The sequence below is a fragment of the Muntiacus reevesi genome, chromosome 4 (genome assembly GCF_963930625.1).
Source record: "Muntiacus reevesi chromosome 4, mMunRee1.1, whole genome shotgun sequence".
NCBI lineage: Eukaryota > Metazoa > Chordata > Mammalia > Artiodactyla > Cervidae > Muntiacus > Muntiacus reevesi.
Genome location: NC_089252.1, coordinates 72,984,108 through 73,008,943, shown reverse-complemented (window position 1 = coordinate 73,008,943; position 24,836 = coordinate 72,984,108). Strand labels below are relative to the sequence as shown.

Here is a 24,836-nt window from a genome sequence, read left to right as displayed (position 1 = left end):
ACAGGCGCTTGCCCGTGACGTCATTGGTGGGCGCGGTAACACAGAACTAGAGGCTGGTCGCTCCGCCCTTGTGCTCCAGCCGCTGAGCCGACTAGAGTTTGGGTTTCGCGGCACCCCTTAATCTACTCAAATCGCGGCCTCTGGGCCCAGGTATGTGCTGTGTGCTAAGTCTCTTCAGTAGTGTCCGACTCTGCGACCCCATCGCTCCTCTGTCCATGGAATTTTCCAGGTAAGAACACTGGAGTGAGTAGCCATTTCCTTCTCCGGGGGATCGTCCAGACCCAAGGATCGAACCCGCGTCTCCTGCATTTGCAGGCGAATTCACCACGGGTCCACATGGGAATCCGGTGCAAGCGGCTGAAAGGTTGCAGTCCTGAGGACTTCCCAGGAGGTGTACACTGCTTGTGGTTGCCATTCCAGATAACAGGTACATTGCTCCAGTGTGCCCACGCGGCCTGGGCCCTGTGACTGCACCGCTGTGGGAGAACTGGAAGTGGGAAGAGTAATGCCCACCGCTTCAGTGGCTAGATGTCTACGGGTTGAGAGCGTCAACCAGTTAGTTTCAGAAACCTGGCTGAACCACTCAAAATAACTGGGGATCCGCAGCAGTTGGTTTGCCTGATTCACTGTCTTATATGGGTATGATGGGGGTACCCCCACAAAGGGCTGTTGAAGTTTAATCATTAAATGAATTCACAGATTGGCACAGTGTTTACGGTGGTGCCTGGCATGAAATAAGTGCTTGTGAGGCTGTTCTGTTTTGTAACTGTATTGTTTTTAGAGATACAAGCCCTGCTGGAACTCCAACCTGTGACACAGTTTAGGGAAACAGCGATTAGCATTTATTCTTAGAGCCCTTTCCCACCATATACTTGTATGTGTGTTCCAGGCCCAAATTGGAGAAATTCAGCACCTCTGTCCAGAAGGGTTTTAATTACAAAGGCGTCTTCAATTTGTGCAACGACAGAGGGCCAGGATAGTAACTGAACCAGGAATGGCTTCTCTCCTGTGGCCGCAGGTACCATGGTACCCAGGGACTTCTCCTTTGCTGTTTCAGATGCCCTGTGATGGAACCTTTAGCGCTCAGTTGCTCAGTCATGTCTGACTCTTTGCAACCCCATGGACTGTAGCCTGCCAGGCTCCTCTGTCCATGGCATTTCCCAGGCAAGAATACTGGAGTGGGTTGCCGTTTCCTCCTCCAGGAAATCTTCCCGACCCAGGGATCAAACCCATGTCTCTTATGTCTCCTGCACTGGCAGGCAGATTCTTTACCACTAATGCCACCTAGGAAGCCCTATGATGGGGGCCTTTCACAGACTGTATACTCAAATTCTCCTGCTATTAAACATCTGCTTCACATTGCTCCAGCCCAGCTCCCTTTTGTAATTACACATATAGATACTGAAACCAAACAGAAACAGCTAGATAGCAACAGCAATCCAAAAGGAAAAACTAATATGTTTGAAAACATATGAATTTGTTGCAATCAATTCATATTCATTGTTGTGTTGCACCAGACACTTAAACGGCCTTTGTATAATAACTAAGATTTATGAGACCTTAATATGTGCTAGAAACTATGCTAAGGCTTTATAAGCATCATTGCTTTTCATCTTCATTTCTTAGGTAGGTACTGTTATGTTCCCCATTTTACAAGTGAGAATACTGAACCTCAAGAAGTTTAGATGTAATATGAGGCCTCAGAGCTAGAAAAGCCTATTAACCAACATCGGTACAGTTTCTCCTGGGAGCTGAAAAGCATTTTCAACACCATGGAAACATGACAGAGAATTCCCGGCCCCCACAGCCCACAGCCTCTGCTGCACTGCTCAGTCCTCCTGTGTCTCCCCAGCAGTTGTCTGAACTGCCTGATGTTATGGTGTTTGCAGTCCTCCTGTCCCTCCTAGATTCATGCTCTACTCATCCTACTATGCCAACGGTGTCTTCCAAAATCTCCTAAATCCCACGGCCCCCAAAGATAGGTGTGAATAATTGGCACAGGAGACCTACCTGTTTGTAGACTTTGTCTGTAGAAACTGATGTGGGTTTCTAGCCCCCAGAAAATTGTACTGACAGGTGCTTCCACTTGATGCAATTAAATGGATCTTCTGAAAATCATGTCCTCTCTGTAGACAAATGTATCTCCCACTGGGATAATCTCATCTCACCTCAAACCACATTTCCTCAAACACACCCCAACCTGGGTGGACACACATCCATCCACACCTGCCATAACTGCTTGTCAAAAGGGAAGCCAAGTCAGACCCGAGTCTGGCACTGACTTCTCTGAGCACTCATCTAAGAAAAGCTGTCAGGAAGCTAGCATTCCTGCAGACCCACTGTGTGCCGTGTTCTTCACAATCATAATCTTAGCCTGCCAGCAACTGTTCAAGGTAGTTAGCTCTTACCCTTTTTGTACACGTAAGGGAGCTAAGGCTCGGGGCTTTGGGTGACTTGCCTCTGGTCATGCAGCTGGTAAGCAATAGGAATTGGATTTGGACCCAGATATATTTGACTCAAAAACCTCTATGCTGTGGTAGATGTATTTCCCCCACCTTCCTCACATCAGTCTCTCCCCAGAGAAGAGCTGTGACTCCACTGGTGACTGGCTGTTTCCCTTTTCTCTCCCTTCTCTCCCCTTCCTCCCTTCACCCCTCCATCCCCACCAGTGAGTTGTAATGTTGGAACCTGGGGATTGAGAGGTTCCAAATATGGGGAGTCAAGCCCATCAGTCCCTCGTTCATCCCACTGTGAGTCTGGGAGATCATGTGATTATTTTTCAAATGACACCCGTGTTCTCTGCAGAGGCACAGACTGAAAAGAATTCATAAGAGGATTTTCAGAGCATGTGTTTGTGATGGGTTTGGTTGTATGCACAGCGTGCAGAATTTATGTGCATTTAAGAAATCAGCCCCCACTGCAAAGCACCTTCAGTGCTTCTCCCAGATGCCAGTTCCCCGTGATGCCAAGGTGCCTCTGACAAATCAGAGGACGTTTAGAACAAACACTCCGTGGAATATTTGCAGAATAATGTGATAGGAAGAGGAGCAGCCTAGCCTCTGCCACTGAACGCAGAGTCCAGCTTGCCTGCTGTGCCGTCTCTTCCTCTCCTTTTCCGAGCCTGGCTACTGAGATCTTTCTCGTGCGCGCTCAGGAATCCTGGAGGATGAGTGAGGCCCATGTGTCAGTGGTGCCATTTGTACAAAACTCAGAACATCCAAGACACACAGAGCCTCCCACTTTTGAGACTCAGAGACTTGAGTATAAATCCTCCTAGGTTCAGTGGGATTTCCCTGGTGGTCCAGTGGTTAAAACTCTGGGTGTCCAATGCACAGGGTGTGGGTTCAGTCCTTGAAAGGGAACTAAGATCCTACATGCCACACAGGCAAAAATAAGTAACCAAATTCTAGTAGGTTCAATGAGACAAAATGGCTTAATGTAGTCTTATGACTGCACCATCCCTTTTATCCGATTTGGCCTGAATGAAACCTGCCATGGAACCCAGGACAGTTTCTGAAAATAAATAGTGCTTAGGGAAGGTCTAAATCTTTGAGGGGTATAACTACAAAGATCCTCTAAAGATTCGTGGCAGGGTAAAAAGACTTCTTTTACATCAGTCTTACTCTCTGACCACCCCATTCAACCTGCCAGGAGAAAAACCTAGGGATTACAGAACACTTATCTGGTGCTTAGACCACACATTGTCAGTTAATTCCAGAAATCTCCAGAGTGCAACTTGGAACAAGAAGGGATGGAATCCTAAGAATAGAACTGTAATAGACAAGAAATGAAGGCAGCCTTTTGTTTATGTGAGGAATAGTCATCTGTTCATGTAAAACTGAAGGAAATGAATTCTCACTGTGGGGAAGCGTATTTGTTCTTAAACTGCCTTAGAAGGAAACCAGCAACAACGCAGGTGAAGCCCTTCCCCTGCTAACATTCTGCACTAGTCAGAGAAACAGAACCAACGGGGTGTGTGTGTACAGAGAGTCTAAGAAATTAGCTCATGCAGGGACTTCCCTGGTGGCCCAGTGTATAAGAATCTGCTTGCCACGGCAGGGGACGCAGGTTCAATCCCTGGTCTGGGAAGATTTCACATACTGCGAGCAAATAAGCCTGTGCACCACGATTTCAGAAGTCCGTCCTCACGCCTGGAGCCCGTGCTCCGCAACAGGAGAAGCCACTGCAGTGAGAGCCCTCCCGCCACAACAGAGAGCAGCCCCTGTCAGCCACAGCTAGCCAGAAAGACCCAGTGCGGCCAGAAATAAATAAATAAAAACCACATCTTTAAAAAGCTTTAAAGAAACGAGCTCGTGTGTGTATGTGTGAAAGTTGCTCAGTCGTGTCTGATTCTTTGCAGCCCCATGGACTTACAGTCCATAGCATTCTCCAGGCCAGAATACTGGCATGGGTAGCTGCTCCCTTCTCCAGGGGTCTTCCCAACCCAGGGATTGAACCCAGGTGTCCCACATTGCAGGCAGATTCTTTACCAGCTGAGCTATCAGGGAAGCCAATGGAATGTTACTCAGCCAGTGAAAGGAATGAAATAGGATCATTTGTAGATACATGGATGATCCTAGAGTCAGTCATACAGAGTGAAGTCAGAAAGAGAAAAACAGATATTGCATATTATTGCTTTTATGTCAGATCTAAAAAATGGTACAGATTAACTTATTTCCAAGGCAGGAATAGAGATGCAGACATAGAGAATAGACATTTGGACATGGGGCTGGGGTGAGAAGGGGGCGGGAGACTGAGATGAATTGAGAGATTAGGATTGACATATATATATACTACCATGTGTAAAATAAATAGCTAGTGGGGACTTGCTATTAATATAAAGCACAGGAAGCTCAGCTCAGTGCTCTGTGATAACACTAAAGTGGTGGGATGTGGGAGGTGGGGAGGGATATACGTGTACATATGACTAATTCACATCATTGTTTAGCAGAAACTAACACAGCATTGTAAAGCAATTATACTCCAATAATGAAAGAAAGAAATTGGTTCGTGGAGGCTTGGAAAGTCCAGAATCTGCAAGGCGGGCCGGCAGGCTGGAGACCCAGGGAAGAGCTGCTGTCTGAGCCCAGACGTGGTCAGGGACAGGAATCCCTCTCCCCGGGGAGCTCAGCCTTCTTCTGTTCAGGTCAACATTACTACTTCCATTCTTCTGCCCCACCACATGGTTCACGCGGAACCAGACCACATTCCCACCTTTGAGAGAGCCAAGGGACCTGGGAGAAGCAAAAGTCCTTACTGAGCGAGCAGACGTCTGAGACTAGAGTGCTGGGAGTGGGTCATCAGGGGACAACGCACCCAGAGAAAAACAGGACTCTTAGGGGGACATGGCCCCCCATAAACCTAGCAGTAGGGCTCGTGCATGAGCGGCATCCAGACAAAGAGCACACCACCCAATACACACTATGCTTTACATTTATGGGATCACACTCTATGTGGCTCTGTAACCATACAGTCAAAAATCTAGATCAGTTGACAGCTAACCAAACCCTCACACAGTGAGTGAGCCCAGCTAACACCAGCACAGCCACCCAGCCAACCACCCCAGATGCAGAACAACAAATGCTCAGTGTGATAGAGGTCACTGCAGTTCTGTGACTGATGCTCATGATGCCGCATTTTCTGGCAACAGATAACTGATACACCTACTTTCCAAGTCAAGGGATGGGCTGACAGATCAAACACTGACAGGGAAAGGCAGGTTCTATAATCCAGTGAGAGGTAGAGTGGAGTTTGTATTAAACTAGGAACCACACGCCCATCTAACATGGACAGCTGGACTCAGGCCCAGCCAGTCACCCCAGCTGGAAATGTTGATTTGGTGCAGCTGCATTAACTTTTTAAGAAAGGAGATTCGGGTTTCTGTGAAATGTATTATTTTATATGTTACCAATACATTGTATTGGGCAATAATAACAAATGCAAATTACACTGATACAATTTCTTGCCTTTCCAAAAGATTAGCAAAAATCGAAAAGTTCAACAGTACACTCTTGTTAATGAAACTTTGGGAGAACCAGCACCTTTACACATCGCTAGAAGGAATACAGGGGTTTCCCCAGTACCTCAGTGCGTACAGGATCTGCCTGCAATGCAGGAGACACCTGTTTGGTTCCTGGTCAGGAAGATACCCTGGAGGAGGGCATGGCAACCCATGCCAGTGTTTTTGCCCCAGAGACAGAGCAGCCTGGTGGACTGCAGTCCCTAGGGTGGCAAAGAATCGGAGGCAACTGAAGTGACTGAACACACAGGCTTGCACACAGAAGGAATGCAAATGGAATAACCTGGATGGAAGAGAATTTGAAGATACTTAGCAAAATTATATATTCTTTTACCCTTTGATTCAGTAATCATCCTTCTTGAAATCTATTTCAAATATATACTGGCAAATATAAAAGATAAATGGAGCTTCCCTGGTGGCTCAGAGGTAGAGATTCCACCTGCCAATGCAGGGACGTGGGTTTGATCCCTGGTCCGGGAGGGTCTCACATGCCAAGGGACGTCTGAGCCTGTGTACCACAGCTACTGAACCAGTGTTCCAGAGCTGTGAGCTGAAATTAATGAAGCCCACGGTTCCTAAAGCCCATGCTCTGCAACAAGAGAAACCACTGCAATGAGAAGTCTGGACACCATAACTAAAAAGTAGCCTCTGCTCACTGCAACTAGAGAAAGCCCATGCACAGCAATGAACACCCAGCACAGCCATAAATAAGTTTTTAAAAATCACACTGCAGTCATAAATAGATAAATAAATCTTTAGAAAGAGAGAGGTATACAAGGACACTCATTATAATAGCTAAGACAGAAAACAATTAAAATGCCACAATCTGGGACTGATTGAATAAATTATGTATATCCTTATGATAGAGTAGTATATAACTATATTGTAATAATGAGTATCTCCATCTACTATGGAGCAATTTCCAAAATACATTGTTAAAGTGATTTTTTTTAAGTGCAGAAAAATGTGTATACTACTATTTCTATAATAAAGGATATAAGTATGTACAGATTTAATTCTATTTTTCCACAGACAAGTAAACCACAAAAAGGTTTTAAGGGTTTTCTATAGGATAAAGAAAGGTATAGAGTGGATGAGACAGGGATAGATACAAGCTAGCCTTGCATATATTTTGGTTTCTAGATATGTCTTTGATGCTATGTGATTCTTTTACATCTATTAAGACAACATTACACTTTAAAATATTAATCCCAAAATATAAAAAATGAAATAAATGAACCTGTGTATCCATTTTTGTAGCAAAACTACAGAGATAAGCTATAAGTATTTGACTGCACACTCCCAGTGGGATGCATCCTAAGTACAAAAAGGACTGTAGATGATACTGATGAATCTCTTTGCAGGGCAGCAGTGGAGATACAGACAGAGAACAGAATTGTGGACACAGTGGGGGAAGGAGAGGGTGGGACAAATGGAGAGAGTAGCATGGAAATATACATAACGATATATAAAACAGAGCCAGTGGGAATTTGGTGTTTGATGCAGGGAGCTCAAATCAGGTGCTCTGTGACAATCTAGAAGGGTGGGACGGAGTGGGAGGTGGGAGGAAGGTTCAAGAGAGAGGGGAGATATGTATGCCTGTGGCTGATTCATGTTGATGTATGGCAGAGACCAATACAATATTGTAAAGCAGTTATCCTCCAATTTTAAAAAACAGCAACAAAGTAACTTTTGAATAATGATATTACTGTGGTTCTGCTATTTTAGACCTGTCACATGGGTAATGCAATGTCAGATAAAACTGCTGAATAATTACATGATATTTTATCATTCGTGTTGTTTTTGAAACAAAGATTCTGGGTGTGGCAAGTAGGAAATACAAGTATTAGAAGAACTGAGTAAAAATCGTATAATTCAGAACCCTAAAAGGAAGCACAGGTTCAAATTCATGATGTATTTTATGATTAAATAGATAGATAGCTAATAGGTAGACAGACACATAGACAGACGGGTACGTCCTGTATTGCCGGTTCTGTCCACTGGAAGCTGACGGTGCTGAGCAGCAGTGAGCACCCGTAGCAGGGTCTCTACAGCCCATTTCTCACGGAAAGGAACCAGTGCTGCCTGGACAAATGGAACTCCTACTGGCCAAAGATGGGACAGTCTGACCATGGGTGATGATAATATTGAAGATAAATAATAATATGAATCATAATAATCTTTGCAAATGAATTTAAACATGTCAGCTATGATTAAATCCATGGATTCATAAAGATGCTTTAAGAAGACAGTTGGGAAAATATGAATTTTGATGGCTACTCCATAATGTTAAGGAATCCAGCAGCAAAAATGGTAATTGAAGCTATGTTTTTAAAATAATTCTTATATTTAAGAGATGCATACTGCCAATCCTTAATATTCACAGGTTCTATATTTGTGAATTTCTATACTCACTAAAATTCAGTAGTAACCCCAAAATCAATACCCTCAGTGTTCTTGTGGTCATTCACAGACATGTGAAGAATGGCAAAAGCCTTGAGTCACACACCCTGCATATTCCTAGATGAGGTTGATCAAGGGGACTCTGTCTTCTTGATTCATCCTTTAGACTATACACAAGTGCCCTTTCTGTAGTCTATTTAATGTCACTCTGTTCACACTTCTGTGCCACTTTTTGTTGGTAATTTCACTGCTTAGGATGGCTCCGGAGTTATGTCCTGAAATGCAATCCAGTGTTCCTAACAGCAAGAAGGCTATGATGTGCCTTATGAAGAAAATACGTCTGTTAGATAAACTTCATTCAGGCATGCATTATGATACTGTTGGCCATCAGTTCAGTATTAATGAATCAATGATGTATATTAAACAGCTTGTCTCTAAAAACACACATTGAGTAAGGTCATGTTTTTATTAGTTTATGAAACTATGGCCAGAGTCTCACAAACCTACTCCTGTACTTCCCTTGAGAGAAAGGGTTCTTCTATATTTGCTAATTCAGTGTTCACAGTGACTTTATGGAACCTAACTATCACAGATCACTTCATGGCAAATAGATGGGGAAAAAATGCAAACAGTGGCAGACTTTATTTTCTTGGGCTCCAGAATCATTGCAGATAGTGACTGCAGCCATGAAATTAAAAGACACTTGCTCCTTGGAAGAAAAACTATGACAAACCTAGACAGTATATTAAAAAGCAGAGACATCACTCTGCTGACAAAGGTCCATATAGTCAAAGTGACTATATGTATGTCACTTTTCCAGTAGTCATGTGACTTTTTCAGTAGTCATGTATGGATGTGAGAGCTGGACTATATAGAAAGCTGAGTGCCAAAGAATTGATGCTTTTGAACTGTGGTGTTAGAGAAGACTCTTGAGAGTCCCTTGGACTGCAAGGAAATCCAACCAGTCCATCCTAAAGGAAATCAGTCCTGAATATTCATTGGAAGGACTGATGCTGAAGTTGAAACTCCAATACTTTGGCCACCTGAAGGGAAGAACTGACTCATTTGAAAAGACCCTGATGCTGGGAAAGATTGAAGGCAGGAGGAGAAGGGGACGGACAGAGGATGAGATGGTTGGATGGCATCACCAACTCAATGGACATGAGTTTGAGTAAACTCTGGGAGTTGGTGATGGACAGACTTGGCATGCTGCAGTCCGTGGGGTCACAAAGAGTCATACACGACTGAGCAACTGAACTGAACTGATATTCTCCCAATAAGATGGACCAATGAGCATATTTAACCTAAGCTGTGGACCTCCAGTTGTCTATATATTACCAGCAATGGCCATGCCAGACAGAGCCATCCATGGGCTCTTCACTGAGAGCCAGGCCTTAACCTTCAAATATGTGGCCTGTTTTACCCATGTGAAGTACCTCCAAGAGGAAATAGAAGTTTATCTCAATTCTTCACCTACTAAATTTTGCCCAAGAAATTAAAAGGAACTACTAATGATACAAATGGGCTTCCCAGGAGGCTCGGTGATGAACCCACCGGCACTGCAGGAGACTCAGGAGACTCAGGTTCTGGCTCTGGATTGGGAAGACTTCTGGAGGAGGAAATGGCAACCCATTCCAGTATTCTTGCCTGGAGAATTCCATGGACAGAGGAGCCTGATGGCCTATAACTAGGTTGCAAAGAGTCAAACACAACTCAGCACAGCACAGCAGTGATATAATTATCTTATCACTATAAAAATCTCTTTGAAGCAAAAAGAAATTTTTTTAATAGGCATTTGCTATTAATATACCACTTGGGGGCCCTCCTGCACTGAAGGGTATTGAGGATTATCTCTAAAAAACAGCCTTTTCAATTCGGGTCGGCTGGTGTTCCCTGAAGATCTCTGCCAGCTTGTTTCTCAATGTCTCCATAAAGTACCTGCGTTTGGAAGTAGGTAGCAAGTCAAACAAGGAGGACATTAACTAGCTTTGTGCTTTTCTAGTTGGAACAGAAACCCAGAACGAAGACAGTTATGCTCCCAGGATTGGAAAGAAATGGGAGGGATGGGAACATGAATCGGGAGTATTCAGAGGATCTCACATGGCAGGACTGCAGGTGAGTTTGTCCACTGGTTCCTAGAAGGACTGAGGTGTAAGCCCTGAAGTGAGGCAGTTTCTGCAGATGGCATCGGGTAATCTGTGTTTATGGAGTCCTCAGGATCATTCTTAAGCATGTTCAAGTTTGAGAACTGGTCTCTTGGAGGATCCCATTGTGGGTTTAAAGAATTGTGTGTGTGTACATGTATATGAACACATACATATGAACATATATTAAAAATCAAACACATGCATAAACATATGCAAAAGGCCAGAATAACATACACTCTGTTCACAGTAACATATAGATGAAAGATTCAGATGGTGAAGACTACAATTTTTTGTCTTTAATTGTATATTATTGTATGTTTATTGTATCATGGTTTTTTTTTTTTTTTTTTGGCTATGCGCAAGGCTTGTTATCTGAGTTCCCTGACCAGAGGTTGAACCAGAGCCCTAAGAAGTGAAAGCACAGGACCACTAGGGAACTCTAGTCAACTAATCACTGGACCACTAGGGAACTCCCTTGATTGTATCTTTACAAGATACTTCAAAAGAAGAGAGAGGCTGTGGTGTGACCAGGGCTCCCTTCCTCTAGGACCTGGGCTCTGCCCTCTGCCATCGTGTCTGGCTCCCCTCAGGCCCACAAGAGGACTCAGGAGCTCTGAACACCACTCTAGAAATGACAATGCCGAAAGGCCACTTGCTGTGTACTTCTTAAGATTGTAAAATGTACTCCTTGAAACCCCTGAGAAGCCCTCCCTAGCGTGTCATCAGCTAGAACTACAGCACACTGCCGTGCCCTGGCTGGTAAAAAGAGAGGTATAGGCCCAGCATGATCAGCTTGGACCAAGAGCATTTCCCCTTTGGGGATGCCCCTGCTACACATGGCCAGTGGAAGGAGGGAAATGCTGAACAAAATCCAGAAGGAGGAACAAACGGCTTGGCTGTTTTGTAGGCAAACAGCGGCAACTGCCACATATGTTTACATTGCTCTTCACAGGGCTGTTTAGAATCTGTTGAGTTCTGATGGTGATTATTGAGGATGTAATTTTTTACATCTCACTATACTCTATCATTCTCCCAATATATCACAAAGTTTGATTATAAAAATTCAGTGTTTACTTATCATGACTGTAAATGTCATTACCTGATAAGTCATGGTGTGTTTTATGATTACCTTTTCTTTCTAAGTTTTTGGCTTTTCCTATACTTCATAGTTGCCTGAATTTTTTTTTTCTTTTGAAATTTGCTTTGTTTTGTATTGCCCCTTATTTTTTTTTCCCAAATTCTCCGACAGATTTGTGAAACAATAATTTTCTGAACACTCAAACACTTCCAAGTAATCTATCAGTCCCATTTTTTCCCCAGATCTCTCTCCCACCATGCTTTATCCTTCTGTTCCAATCTGGACTGATTACTGTTGCCTTCTCGGGGCTTCCTTTCTTCTTCTCTCCTGTGCTGGATTTCCAATTTCCTAGATCATCTGTAGTTTTTTCTGAAGCACACATTCTTATAACATGATGGTTAAACTATATGGTCCTTGGATGTCTGAAAACATGTTTATGTTACTTTTTTTATATTTACAACTTATAGAATAGTTCTAAGAATAAGAATAGTTACATGAAACTTGTGTTGCCTTTTACACACATTCACCTGTTACTAGCGTTTTGTTCCATTTTAATATCTGCTTTTTCTTTTTCTGTCTCTCCTCTTTCTCTCTCACGGATGGATGGAGGGAGGGAGAGAGGGGTAGATGAGTGGGGACAGATGATGATTTTCTCTGAAATATTTAAGAGTAATGTTCATACAGTATGGACATTCCTTTAAAAACTGGAAATAGAACTGCCATACGATGAAGAAATCCCACTGCTGGGCATACACACCAAGGAAACCAGAATTGAAAGAGACACGTGCACCCCAATGTTCATCGCAGCACTATTTACAGTAGCTGGGACATGGAAGCAACCTAGATGCCCATCGGCAGACGAATGGATAAGGAAGCTGTGGTACATATACACCATGGAATATTACTCAGCCATTAAAAAGAACACATTTGAATCAGTTCTAATGAGGTGGATGAAACTGGGCCTATTACACAGAGTGAAGTAACTCAGAAAGAAAAAGACCAATACAGTATATTAACACATATATATGGAATTTAGAAAGATGGTAATGATGACCGTATATGTGAGACAGCAAAAGAGACACAGATATAAAGAACAGACTTTTGGACTCTGGGAGAAGGTGAGGGTGGGATGATTTGAGAGAATAGCATTGAAACATGTATATTATCATATGTGAACTAGATCACTAGTCCAAGCTTGATGCATGAAACAGGGCACTCAAAGCCAGTGCAATGGGATGACCCTGAGGGATGGGATGGGGAGGGAAGTGGGAGGGGTTTCAGGATAGGGGACACGTGTACACCCATGGCTGATTCATGTCAATGTATGGCAAAAACCACTACAGTATTTTAAAGTAATTAGCCTCCAATTAAATAATTAAAAAAGAGTAATGTTCATACATCATGTCCCTTTATCCATAAATACTTCAGTGTGTATCTTTCCTCAGAATATTCTTACATAATAACAATACTTTAACCTTTAGCAAATTTCATATTGATCCAATTTGTATCTAATCTATTGTCTATATTTTTTTTATTGTCTATATTTTAATGTTGTATGTCAGCCCAATACTGTCCTTTATAGCAGTTTATTTTTCCTTCAACAGAACATCCACTCAAGTATTGCATTTAGCATCATATCTCTTTAGTCACACTTAATCTGGAATACCTTCTCAGTCTTTTGTCTTTTATGACACATTTTTAAAAGAACACAGAATCACCTTTTTGAATAGAAATACACCATACTGGGTTTGCCTGGTGATTCCCTGTGATTAGATTCGGGATAATCATCCCTTACTAGGATACTCACAAGTGATGTGCTTTTCTCAGGTCATCAGGTATGAAGGATACAATCTCCAAATGCCCCTCTTTGGTGGTGTTAATTTTGATAATCCAGTCAAGGCGCTGTGCAATTTGTAGATACTTTGTGATTTCTCTTGCAACTAATGAGCTTCCCTGGGAAACACTGAAGATGATACAAATATTCTGATCCTCGTTAAATTTCCCCCTATACTGAGCATCCATTGATGATTCTTACCTGAACCAGTCTTTATTATAATGGTCACAAAGTGATTTACAGTTTCAGTACTCTCAGTACATTTATAGTTAGCACTTAGCATTCTACTTGCATTATTTTACTTTTGATGGACAGTTTGGCTAGGGATGGAATCCTAGGCTGAAAATAATTTTCTTCAGAATTTTTAAGGCACTGTCCATCCTCTTGGAGCATCCCATGATGCTACTGAGAAGTCTGGTGTCATTCCAATTCCAGTTCCTTGATGTGTGTGACCTGTTCCCCACTCCCACACACCCTTTTAGTCCTTGGTGTTCTGACGGTGCATAATGACGTGCCTGGAATTAGAATACTGTTGTCCTCTCTTCCTGGAGGCCTAACCCCACAATACTTCATCGTCCTGCTCCAGTCCAAACGGGCTGCTGCCTGGGACCGGTGTAAGCTCTCCCCTCCTCCCTCCACTACCCTGTGAATGCTGGATCCTCCATTTCCTGAGCTCTAAATATTTCTTTTTGGTTTACTCCCTTACGTTCCTGAATCCTCTAGTAGTACACCTCAAGCATAATGTTAATGGGGGAGCATGTTGCTGAGTAACAGGGGAGAGACTAATAGCCCACCGAGACAGAGAACAGGCACACAAGGCTACACAGGGCATGACTCTCCAGCGTCCCTGGGACAGCCGCACCAACGCTGACTTTTTCAACATGAAAAGCAGTGCCATTTATTATTTATAGAGTAGCTCTGGAGAAATAATAAGCGAAGTAGAAGAACAAAAGGTGTAATAGGGGTGGGTCCCCCTGGCCCATTGGCATTGCAGTGAGCCCTCCCCCTTCCCTGTGTAAAAGGAGCCCAAATTCTGACTGAAGAAAGATGGTTCTTTGTGATAAGACACTAGTCTACCATCTTCCTGGCCTGCTGGCTTTCCAGTTAAAGTCATTATTTCTTGCTCCAACAACTCATCTCCTAATTTATTGGCCTGTTGTGCAGTAAGCAGGATGAGCTTGGGCTGGGTATCAAAGAGGCCCTTAGTTTAACAGAAATATTCCACTTCTTTTAAATGGAATGAGGTAAAAAATAATGATAAATCATAACTGTGTCAATCATATGTACTGGCTGTTCATCTAAGTATTCAGAGAGATTCAAAATGGAAATATCCTAAACATTCAATAATAAGAAATTAGTTCCAGGAAGAAGAGAAATCCATGCAGTGCAATATCATGCAGCTATTAAACATATTATAGATCGTTTGTTTACTAGGACACCTACATTGTATTCTGCTAACTTAAAAGAACTCTATGACAGAGTATGCATAATTATAATTCATGGATGCATCCACATTCACCTTGTGTGTATTTATATATTCACCAAAGAATTAAACATGGTGAAATTCAGGCCTAGGTATTTTTCCAGGCAAAATTTTTGCTCCAAAGCATGTTATTTCTAATCAGAAAAAAAAAAAAAAAAGAAAGAAATTTAAAAGCCACTTTATATGGCCAAGAGATTAAAAGTGGAGATAATGTAGACACCTCTTCTTAATTGCTTATAAAATAATTAGGTATCAGGACTTGCCTGCTGGTCCAGTGGTTAAGAATCCGTCTTGCAGTGGTCCACAGCTTCAACCCCAGTGGTCAGGGAACTATGATCCCACATGTCTCAGAGTAACTAAGCCCTCAAACTGCAAGTAGAGATTCTGTGCCCCACAGTGAAAGATCCCACAGGAAGCAATGAAGATCGTTGTAGTATGCCTCAACTAAGACTTCATGCAGTCAAATAAATAAATATTTAAAAAATAATAATCAGGCATCTTGTTTATGGAAAATGAGAGAGCTGAAAAGGTACAAGAAAACTGCTCTGTTCCCAGAACAGTGGCTATAAAGAAAACCTCATTCTTAGGAACAGACACAATTTGGCTTCACATTTGTGCTCCCTATACATTTGAGACTCATTATTTACACTTTTATCGACAGAATCTAACGAACATCACTCCTTCCTTAGATAACCAATTTGCTAGTAGTAACTGAAGAACAAATTATAACTAAACTGCTAAGATTGCTGGCAAAACAAGGGCAAGAAAAAATTCATCTATCCCACATAATTATTTGATACACTGAGAACTGCTATATCTGAGACTGCTTTTCTTAGAAAGTAAAGATTAGAGCTGAAAGTGGCCATTGATACACTTCAGTTATGTCTGTAGTCACTGTCCTGAAGCAAGATCATTTACCGTTCCTGGAGTTTTTAAAAATAAAAACCTGTTATAGAAATATCTAACTTTCAGTGGCATTGTGCTTAAATGTTAAATGGTAAACAGCACCAGTAAAGTAGATATTTTTATCATTATTAAAATCCAAGGGGAATTCCCTGGTGGTCCAGTGGTTAGGACTCTCCACTTCCACTGCTAGGGGCCCGGGTTCGATCCCAGGTTGGGAAACTAAATCCCATAAACCATAGGTCATGACTAAAACAATTCAAGGTGTCCTCAAGAAGGTGGTAATGGGGTAAATTGAAAATTGTGGCCAACTGAAATTTCCTGTAACAGTCCTGGTAGCTCAGACGGTAAAGAGTCTGCCTACAATGTAGGAGACGTTGGTTTGATCCCTGGGTCAGGAAGATCCCTTGCACAAGGAAATGGAAACCCACCCCAGTATTGTTGCCTGGAAAATCTCATGGACAGAGGAGTCTGGAGGGTTACACCCCATGGGGTCACAAAGAGTCAGACAAGACTGAGCAACTAACACACATTGTAACTAGTGAGGAGATCGTTAGAAATAACAATCATTACTGATTCATTTATGAGAAATAGATGAGCCAGCCCTACAACTGGGCTTCATGTAATAGAAGTTTCAAAATATTTTCCTTAAGCAACATATTCTTTTATATATTATCTAGCTTTTAAGATAATATGACTTAGGGGCTTCCCTGGTGGCGCAGTGGTTAAGCATCTACCTGCTAATGAAGAGGACACAGGTTTGATACCTGCTTTGAGATCACAGATGCTGCATGGCAACCAAGCACATACATCACAACTATAGAGCCAGCGCTCTAGAGCCTGCGAGCTGCAGCTACTGAAGTCTATGAGCCTATAGCCCGTCCCCATCCCAATGAGGCCACTGAATGAGAAGCCTGTGCCCCACAACAAAGAGTAGCCTCCACTCGCTGCAACTAGAGAAAAGCCAGAGTACAGCAATGGAGACCTAGCATAGCTATAAACAAATCTTTAAAAAATTAATAAAACAATATGATTTTTATCTTAAAGCAATTCAGAAAACTAAGATCATGGCATCTGGTCCCATCGCTTCATGGCAAATAGATGGGGAAACGGTGGAAACAGTGGCTGACTTTATTTTGGGGGGCTCCAAAATCACTGCAGATGGTGACTGCAGCCATGAAATTAAAAGACGCTTACTCCTTGGAAGGAAACTTATGACCAAACTAGACAGCATATTAAAAAGCAGAGACATTACTTTGCCAGCAAAGGTCCGTCTGGTCAAGGGTATGGTTTTTCCAGTAGTCATGTATGAATGTGAGAGTTGGGACTATAAAGAAAGCTGAGTGCCGAAGAATTGATGCTTTTGAACTGTGGTGTTGGAGAAGACTCTTGAGAGCCACTTGGACTGCAAGGAGAGCCGACCAGTCCATCCTAAAGGAGATCAGTCCTGGGTGTTCACTGGAAGGACTGATGCTGAAGCTGAAACTCCAATACTTTGGCCACCTGATGCAAAGAGCTGACTCACTGAAAAGACCCTGATGCTGGAAAAGATTGAGGGCAGGAGAAGGGGACAACAGAGGATGAGATGGTTAGATGGCATCACCAACTCAATGAACATGGGTTTGGGTAGACTCCAGGAGTTGGTGATGGACAGGGAGGCCTGGAGTGCTGCGGTTCATGGGGTCGCAAAGAGTCGGACACGACTGAGCGACTGAACTGAACTGAAATCAGATAACTTCTTTCTGAACAGCCGTAAAATAAGCTTTTTGTACTGATCTACTTACAGAGGCGTAAAAAGACCACATTTTGTAAAGCACTTTGAGAATCTTTAATTCAAGATATTTTAGAAACAAAATATCTACTATTGCTTTCAGAAAAGGAATAGGGCAAAGGTATGGAGTGTTGGACCACTGAGGGGCAGCATTTGGGACTGGGTTCCTGGAATGTGGGACAGAATGAAGTAGTAAGAGGAGAACAGAGGAACAAGAAGAGGAGAGGAGGTGTATTTTCTCAGCCTGTGCCACTGATGCTGATCACTTTATACTTTCTCTATAATTCTGTACTTTGTATAAAGGTATATAACTGTGTATAAAATGTATTTATTTTAAAGACTCCTTTGCTGTTTTAACTCACATAAATCATATTACAGTGTATGTTAAGGTTAGGGAGGCTTTGATTTTGCTTTTGTTGCTTTTGATTATCAATATATTTAATATCTGGTAGCACAAAATCAGCCAACTTCTTCAAAAATGTCTTAGCTATTCTTTGTCCTTTTCTCTTCTGTATAAATTCTAGAATCAATTTGTGAGGTTCCACACGTATACACGTGCACACACACACAACTTCCCTTGTAAATTTTGATTGGAATTACTTTTAACATAAAAATTCACTTGGCAAAAACTGGAATCTGGATATTGACCTTCCCTACCCATGAATATCATGTATTCTTCAGAAATTTTGGTCATTTTCTATGTCTGAAAAGAATATTTGATATTTTATAAAAGCTGTTCAAAATGTTTTGAAAATCCTTTCTGTTTTAGGACTGCTCCACATTATAAATCTCACTTTCTGAGGCAGAATTCAAAAACTATTTCCTAGAAGCCCTTGCTCTTTAGATGTACACATACAACCAATTTTCACTGAGCAGGTACAACTTGGAAGATGGAAATAAAGGTCATGAGACCGTATAGTCAGGATCCTTCTCAAGTGGATGTGGATGACTTGGTTTTTCTCAGAACAGGTAGCAAACCTCCTGGAGGTCTAGCCCCTCTCTTCGGTGCGGTGAGGGTGCCAGTCTAGTAGCAGGCACCAGCAGCTGCTGGGTTTCCACTGGAGCCTCTTGGTACTGTCCTTGGTCCCTTTTCTGACCATCTGCCTATGTGAGAGTCCAACTTAGTTCCTTTTTGGGAATTCTGTAAGCTACCTAGTGGTTTGTAGCAAATCCATTTCTGCTTAAACATGTTAAAATAGATTCTGGGGAATTCGCTGATGGCCCAGTGGACAGGACTTTGCACTTTCCCTGCTGTGGGCCCAGGTTCAGTTCCTGCTTGGGGGACTGAGATCCTATAAACTGCACAGTGTGACCAAAGAAAAAAAGATAATGTTGTCTGCAACTACACACAGACACAGAATTAGGAAGTAGAAGTGGGCTGCTGAATGTGACAGAACTGCCTTAGTATACAAGAATGAGAACTGAGTATTGCAAGTTGAAAAGAAGGTGGAAGAGATGAGGTAGGGCCCATCTGTGTCTTTTCAGAATTCTGGCACCAGGGATGAAGCCACAGCCACTCCCTGGAACTCAGTTATCCCAGCAGAGAGCAGAATGTATCAACTGAGGCTGGTGAGGACTGGGCAGGAGGCACTGGGAGGTTTGAGAGAGGAGGTGCATAGCAGCAGTCCAGGAAAATGAAGGGAACCCTAGAGATAGAGTATCATGAAGAGGTCTAGGACACAATCAAAGGAGTGGTTCAGGTTAAATGAAAGGGTAAGAAGGAAAATGAGAGGTGAGCTGTTGGCAGGCTCATCCACTGAAAACAGCAAGAATTAAGAGAAGATTAATGCTGAGCATAGTAAGAGCAGGTGATGAGCTGACATCTTCAAGGAACAAAGGACACGGGACCCAGAGATTTCAGCCTGATGACAGGATTCAAAGGTGGAGGTTTTGGGGGAAAGTCAGAGGTGAAGAATGGCCTGAAACTTTCACAGAGAAAGAACCCAGAATATGTGATGTGAGGGATGGTGCTGGGGAAGCAGCATCCTCAAGAGATGAGGAGGTTTTGGTTACAGGGAGAAGGACTTAACATCTATTTTTGTTCCCTAACACCCAAAATTCCTGCTACACTGCTCCCAAGGAGAGAGGGGTGGGGAAGTGACATGGAATCTCAGTGTTTCTTGAAGACTTTTAGTTTATTTTCCTCTTCTTCACCCCACCAGCATCACCTACACTTCCAGAGAAAGTGTTAGTCGCATAGTGATATCCGAACTGTAGCCCTCCAGGCTCCTTTGTCCATGGGATTTTTCACTCAAGAATACTGGAGTGGGTTGCCATTTCCTTGTCCAGGAGACCTTCCTGACCCAGGAATCGAACCCAGGTCTCCTGCTTTGTAGGCAGATATTTTACCACTAATCCACCTGGGAAGTTTGAAGTCTTGTAGTTCAGAGTTGGGGATGGTGGTAGTTGTGGGAACCAAAATAATTACCCAAAAACTAAAAACAAATATAGACCCTTTCCCCCAGTAAACTTAGCAGAAGTAAGATACAAAGGACTCTGTTAAAGATGGCCATTGAACATAGCATTGACACCCTCCTGAAACCCCATTGAGAAAGAGATTAAAAATTGAAAGGCATAAACTCAGAAGGACAGTGGAAATAAGCTAAATATAACAGTTTGGAAAATCGAAATTAGGTGAAGGAGTACTTGACTTTGAGTAGAGCTAAGAAAATCCTAAAGCATGTTGCGGGAAGCTGAACAGCACCTCCATGTGGCAGAAAAGGTTAGGAAAGATTCAGGTAACTTCTGAAATCTGACAATGCAGGAGACCTGGGTTGGATCCCAGGCTAGGGAAGATCCCCTGGAGAAGGGAATGGCTACCGACTCCAGTGTTCTTGCCTGGACATCCTATGGACCGAGGAGCCTGGCAGACTATACAGTTCATGGGGTCGCAAAGAGTCAGAACACGACCGAGTGAGTTTTCACAAAAAGAATGCATCCAAGACTATAAACCTTATTCCAAGCCCCACCTTCTGTCACATCCCATAGACCCGGCTACATCTCATTTTTACTGTTATTGTTCAGTTCCATGCATCTGCAGCATCCACTTTGTGCTCTCTTTAACCCAAATGTATTAACTTTATATAAGCAAAAAAATTTTCTCACTCTTTCAGTCAACATGCAAATAAGCCACAACAACAGCAAAAAGTAGCCACTGTCCACCTCAGGAACTTCCTGGTGGTTGAGAACTCAAGGACTCTCCATAGGCCACATCAGATCTCTTTCCCCTTCCCTTTTCTTCCCTATGGACCAATTCCACTTCCTTTTCTCTCTCCTTCTAAAGTGACACCACCCAAACTATTTTTAGAGGTCTCTTTCCTGAAGACCACTGAGTTAACAGTGCAAGCCCTTTATCAATGTACGCCCCCAGACATCTTCTGCTCAAGGCAGCTCTCTCAAAGTGTGGTCCACACTAAAGGGCTGAGCATCACCATGGATATCCACAATCAGACACTTTGCTATAGAGCAGAAACTAACACAACGTTGTAAATCAGCTATACTCTCATAAAACATTGTTTTAAAAACCAGAATCTCTGAGAGTTAGGCCAGAAAATTACTCTTTCTATACCAGGTTGTTGAGACACATGGTGTAGTTTAAAAAGCACTAATTGCAACGGAGAAACATGTAGATAGAAAAGCAACTTTTTAACGTATGGCCCCTTCCATAAACATTTAAGGGTTTACTTTAAATTTGTGCTAATACTTTACCAGCTTCCATGATAGCTCAGCTGGGAAAGAGGTTGCAATGCAATGCAATCGCTTGCAATGCAGGAGACCCCAGTTCAATTCCTGGGTCGGGAAGATCCCCTGCAGAAGGGAAAGGCTACCTACTCCAGTATTCTTGGGCTCCCTGGTTGCTCAGATGGTAAAGAATTCGCCTGCAATGCGGGAGACTTAGGTTTGATCGCTGAGTTGGGAAGATCCCCTGGAGGAGGACATGGCAACCCATTCCAGTATTCTTGCTTGGAGAACCCCCATGGACAGGGGAGCCTGGCAGGCTACAGTCCATGAGGTCGCAAAGAGTCAGACACGACTGAGTGACGAAGCACAGCACAACAGTGCTAGTAAGGCATACCTTGGAGATGCTGTGGGTTGGTTCCAGAGCACCATGATAAAGCAAATACGGCAGGAAAGCAAGTCACATGAATTTTTTGGTTTCCCAGTGCATATAAAAGTTATTTACAATCTGTGAAGTGTGTAATAGTATTATGTTAAAAAAAAAAAAGAGGAACAGCTTTAATTAAAAATTACTTTATTGCTAAAATATTAGCCATTTTCCAATAATGCAGTATTGTCACAAACCTTCAATTTGTAAAAAACACAGTATATGCAAAACAGATATAATGAAGCGCAATAAAATAAGGTGTGCCTATAATGCATAACTCAAGTTCTTTTCCCAGGAATTACTTCACATAGTCCTTTGCATAGTTATAAAAGACCTCATCTAAAGTCAAAAGCAAGAGCAGTCCAAAGTTCTACTTCACTAACCTGTCACAACCTCTTGAGGGTCCCTTGACCTGCAAGGAGATCAAACCAGCCAATCTAAAGGATATCAACCCTGAGTATTCACTGGAGGGACTGATGCTGAAGCTGAAGCTCCAATAATTTAGCTACCTGATATAAAGTTGACTCACTGGAAAAGACCCTGATGCTAGGAAAGACTGAAGGCAAAAGGAGAAGGCAGAGGATTAGATAGTTAACTAGCTTCACCGATCAATGGATAAGAATTTGAGCTAACTCCAAGAGACAGTAGAGGACAGAGGAGCCTGGTGGGCTGCAGGTTTGATCCCAGGTCTGGGAAGACTTCACATAATATAGGGCAACTAAGGCTATGTGCCAAAACTACTGAGCCCACACACCTTAGAGCCCATGCTCCACAACAAGAGAAGCCACTGCAATGAGAAGCCCACACACCACATGTAGAGAAAGCCCATGTGCAGCAATGAAGACCCAGTGCCAACAAAAATTAATAAATAATTATTTTAAAAACATGACACAGGCATATTCAGATTTCCCCCAAATCATCTGCTCTTATTTCTTCAGTAATTTGCTAAACTCATAATTTATGCTATCTGGAGAAAAGGAAATGCAGAAACCAATGCTCGCAAACAGCAAACCAGAACCACCACCAAGAAAAATGTACACAATGGGTGGAGCAAAGACGAATGCTTTGGTGTATGTGTGCTTAGGAAACCAAAGGTAAAAGGAAACAACTACGTATCAAGAGCAAAACTAAAGATTAAAAAAAAAAAAAACCTTTCACGACATGATTGGTATCAATCATATAAATAACTGCTATCACTGTGTACACGTATTTTCTTTCCTTTTTTTTGGATGTGCTGGGTCTTCTTTACTGCACAGGCTGATCTCTACCTGCAGCAATTTGGGGCTATTCTCTAGTTGCAGTACAGGCTTCTCACGGCAGTGGCTTCTCTTGCTGCAGAGGATGGGCTCTCGGGCAATCGGGCTCCAGCAGCTGAGGCAGGTGGGCTCAGTAGCTGCAACACAGGGGCTTAGTTTCTCCAGAGCATGTGGGATCTCCCGGACCAGGGATTGAACCCGTTTCTCTTGCATTGGGGGTGAATTCTTTACCCCAGAGCCACCAGGGAAGCCCAATACATGTTTTTTAACTGGTTACTTCACATGATTTTTTTGCAGATGTATGAGATCCTCAATGATCTGTGTCAAAGATAACCCAATTTCAACTGCATGAAAACACCATGAACCTTCAACCACTGAACAACCTGCATTAATTTCTAGAGGCCCTGGTTGGAAACTCAGGCCAATTCTAAAGTCTGACAGATCTCACATGCCTCCTGTTTCTCCTAGGCAGCTTCTCTCACATCACAGGGACCTGACACGGGGTATCTTCTCTCAAATGTCCGTAATTCACCGCAGCGTCCTACCAGCACTTCACCCACGAGCAGCCCCATGATTCAGATACGGTCATCACTGCTCAAGTCTGCAAGGGACCAATATCAAAGGCAAGTGTTTCCATTTTCTACCCAGAAGAGAATATGTTGTATATAACACAGTCTTTAAATATATCTCGATTACAATGGGGTTTATGCTCAAATAGCTGGAACACAGGTGCAGTATAAACAAGCTGAAGGTAGGTTAGAGATCTGCTGTAACAGCCAGAGAAGTGGCAAGACAGAGGTCACGGGGGGTGAGGAGCAGGGGTCAAAATAACTGGGGAAGGCTTCTCAGCAGGAGGAAGACCCTGGAAGACAAGAACTACTTGGACAGGGGACGAAAGCACCCCAGCGGCGGGCAGCAGCATGAACACGGGCCCGGAGGCAGGAGTGAGGATGGCGTGTGGCAAGGCCACGGCCACAGCAGGAGCAGAGCCCGGGCCCTGGAGGCGCCTGGGACCTGAGGGTGCAGAGGGGCCCTGGGGACGCAGCAGGGGGGGCCCGAGCACCCTGATGGGCTTCTCCACACGGTGCCTTTTCTGATGCTGAAGAAAGATGGGGTACCACTTGAAGGCTTTCTCTCCGGTGTGAACTCTCTCATGGTGAATGGAGGTGATCTTCTGGGTGAACGCCTTCCCACACTCCTTACACTTATAGAGCTTCTCCCCAGTGTGGAGTCTCTGGTGCTGGGTAAAGGCAGTGTTGGAACTCAGACCTTTGCCACACTCCTTACATTCATAGGGCTTCTCCCCCGTGTGGATCCTCTGGTGCTGGGTCAAGGCGGCTTTGGAACTCAGACCTTTGCCACACTCCTTACATTCATAGGGTCCTTGACCAATGTGATTTTTCTCATGTATGATACAGTTCTGGCTGGACTTGAAAGCTTTGCCACACTCCTTGCACTTGAAGGGCTTTTCCCCAGTGTGGCTCTTCTGATGCCGAAGGAACTTTGAGTTGTATCGGAAGATCTTCCCACATTCTTTACATTTGTAGAACTTCATGCCGCCTCGAAGTATCAGATTGGGATTCAGACTGAAAGTCTGCCACACTGCCTTGCTTTCAAAATCCAAGTGCTGAGACACGTTTGTGAGAAGCCCTCCCATGGGCCTGCCGTGGGCCTCTGTGCCCTCAGAGGCTTGCTGCTCTACTGTCGGCTCTTCTGTCTTGATGCCCCTCTCACCACCTGACCAAAGAAACCACAAGTTTCCTCATTACTGAACTGGAAGGGAAACAGGTTCCAGCAGTCCTGGTTTTCTCTTCTAGGATGCGATATTTCAAAAATA

At 43.2% G+C, this 24,836-nt stretch overlaps 1 protein-coding gene and 1 long non-coding RNA gene across 9 annotated transcripts in view; one reads left to right on the top strand and one right to left on the bottom strand.

Annotated features, from left to right (window-relative positions):
- The first annotated feature begins 43 nt into the window (after nucleotides 1-43).
- Nucleotides 44-23,417, top strand: LOC136166597 (uncharacterized). Of its 2 annotated transcripts, none has more exons than XR_010662954.1 (3): nucleotides 44-229; nucleotides 316-427; nucleotides 23,297-23,417. It is a non-coding gene; the product is annotated as an uncharacterized lncRNA (long non-coding RNA). The 2 variants fall into 2 exon arrangements; XR_010662953.1 differs by lacking the exon at nucleotides 23,297-23,417 and adding an exon at nucleotides 890-4,053.
- The window catches only part of LOC136166595 (zinc finger protein 621-like), a 28,257-nt gene continuing 25,294 nt past the window's right edge, over nucleotides 21,874-24,836 (bottom strand). For all 7 annotated transcript variants that reach the window (XM_065933087.1, XM_065933086.1, XM_065933088.1 and 4 more), the window contains one exon: nucleotides 21,874-24,736. In XM_065933087.1, coding sequence (XP_065789159.1) covers nucleotides 23,799-24,736 — 938 coding nt within the window. In that variant the 3' untranslated portion in view covers nucleotides 21,874-23,798. The remainder of the gene's footprint in view (nucleotides 24,737-24,836) is intronic.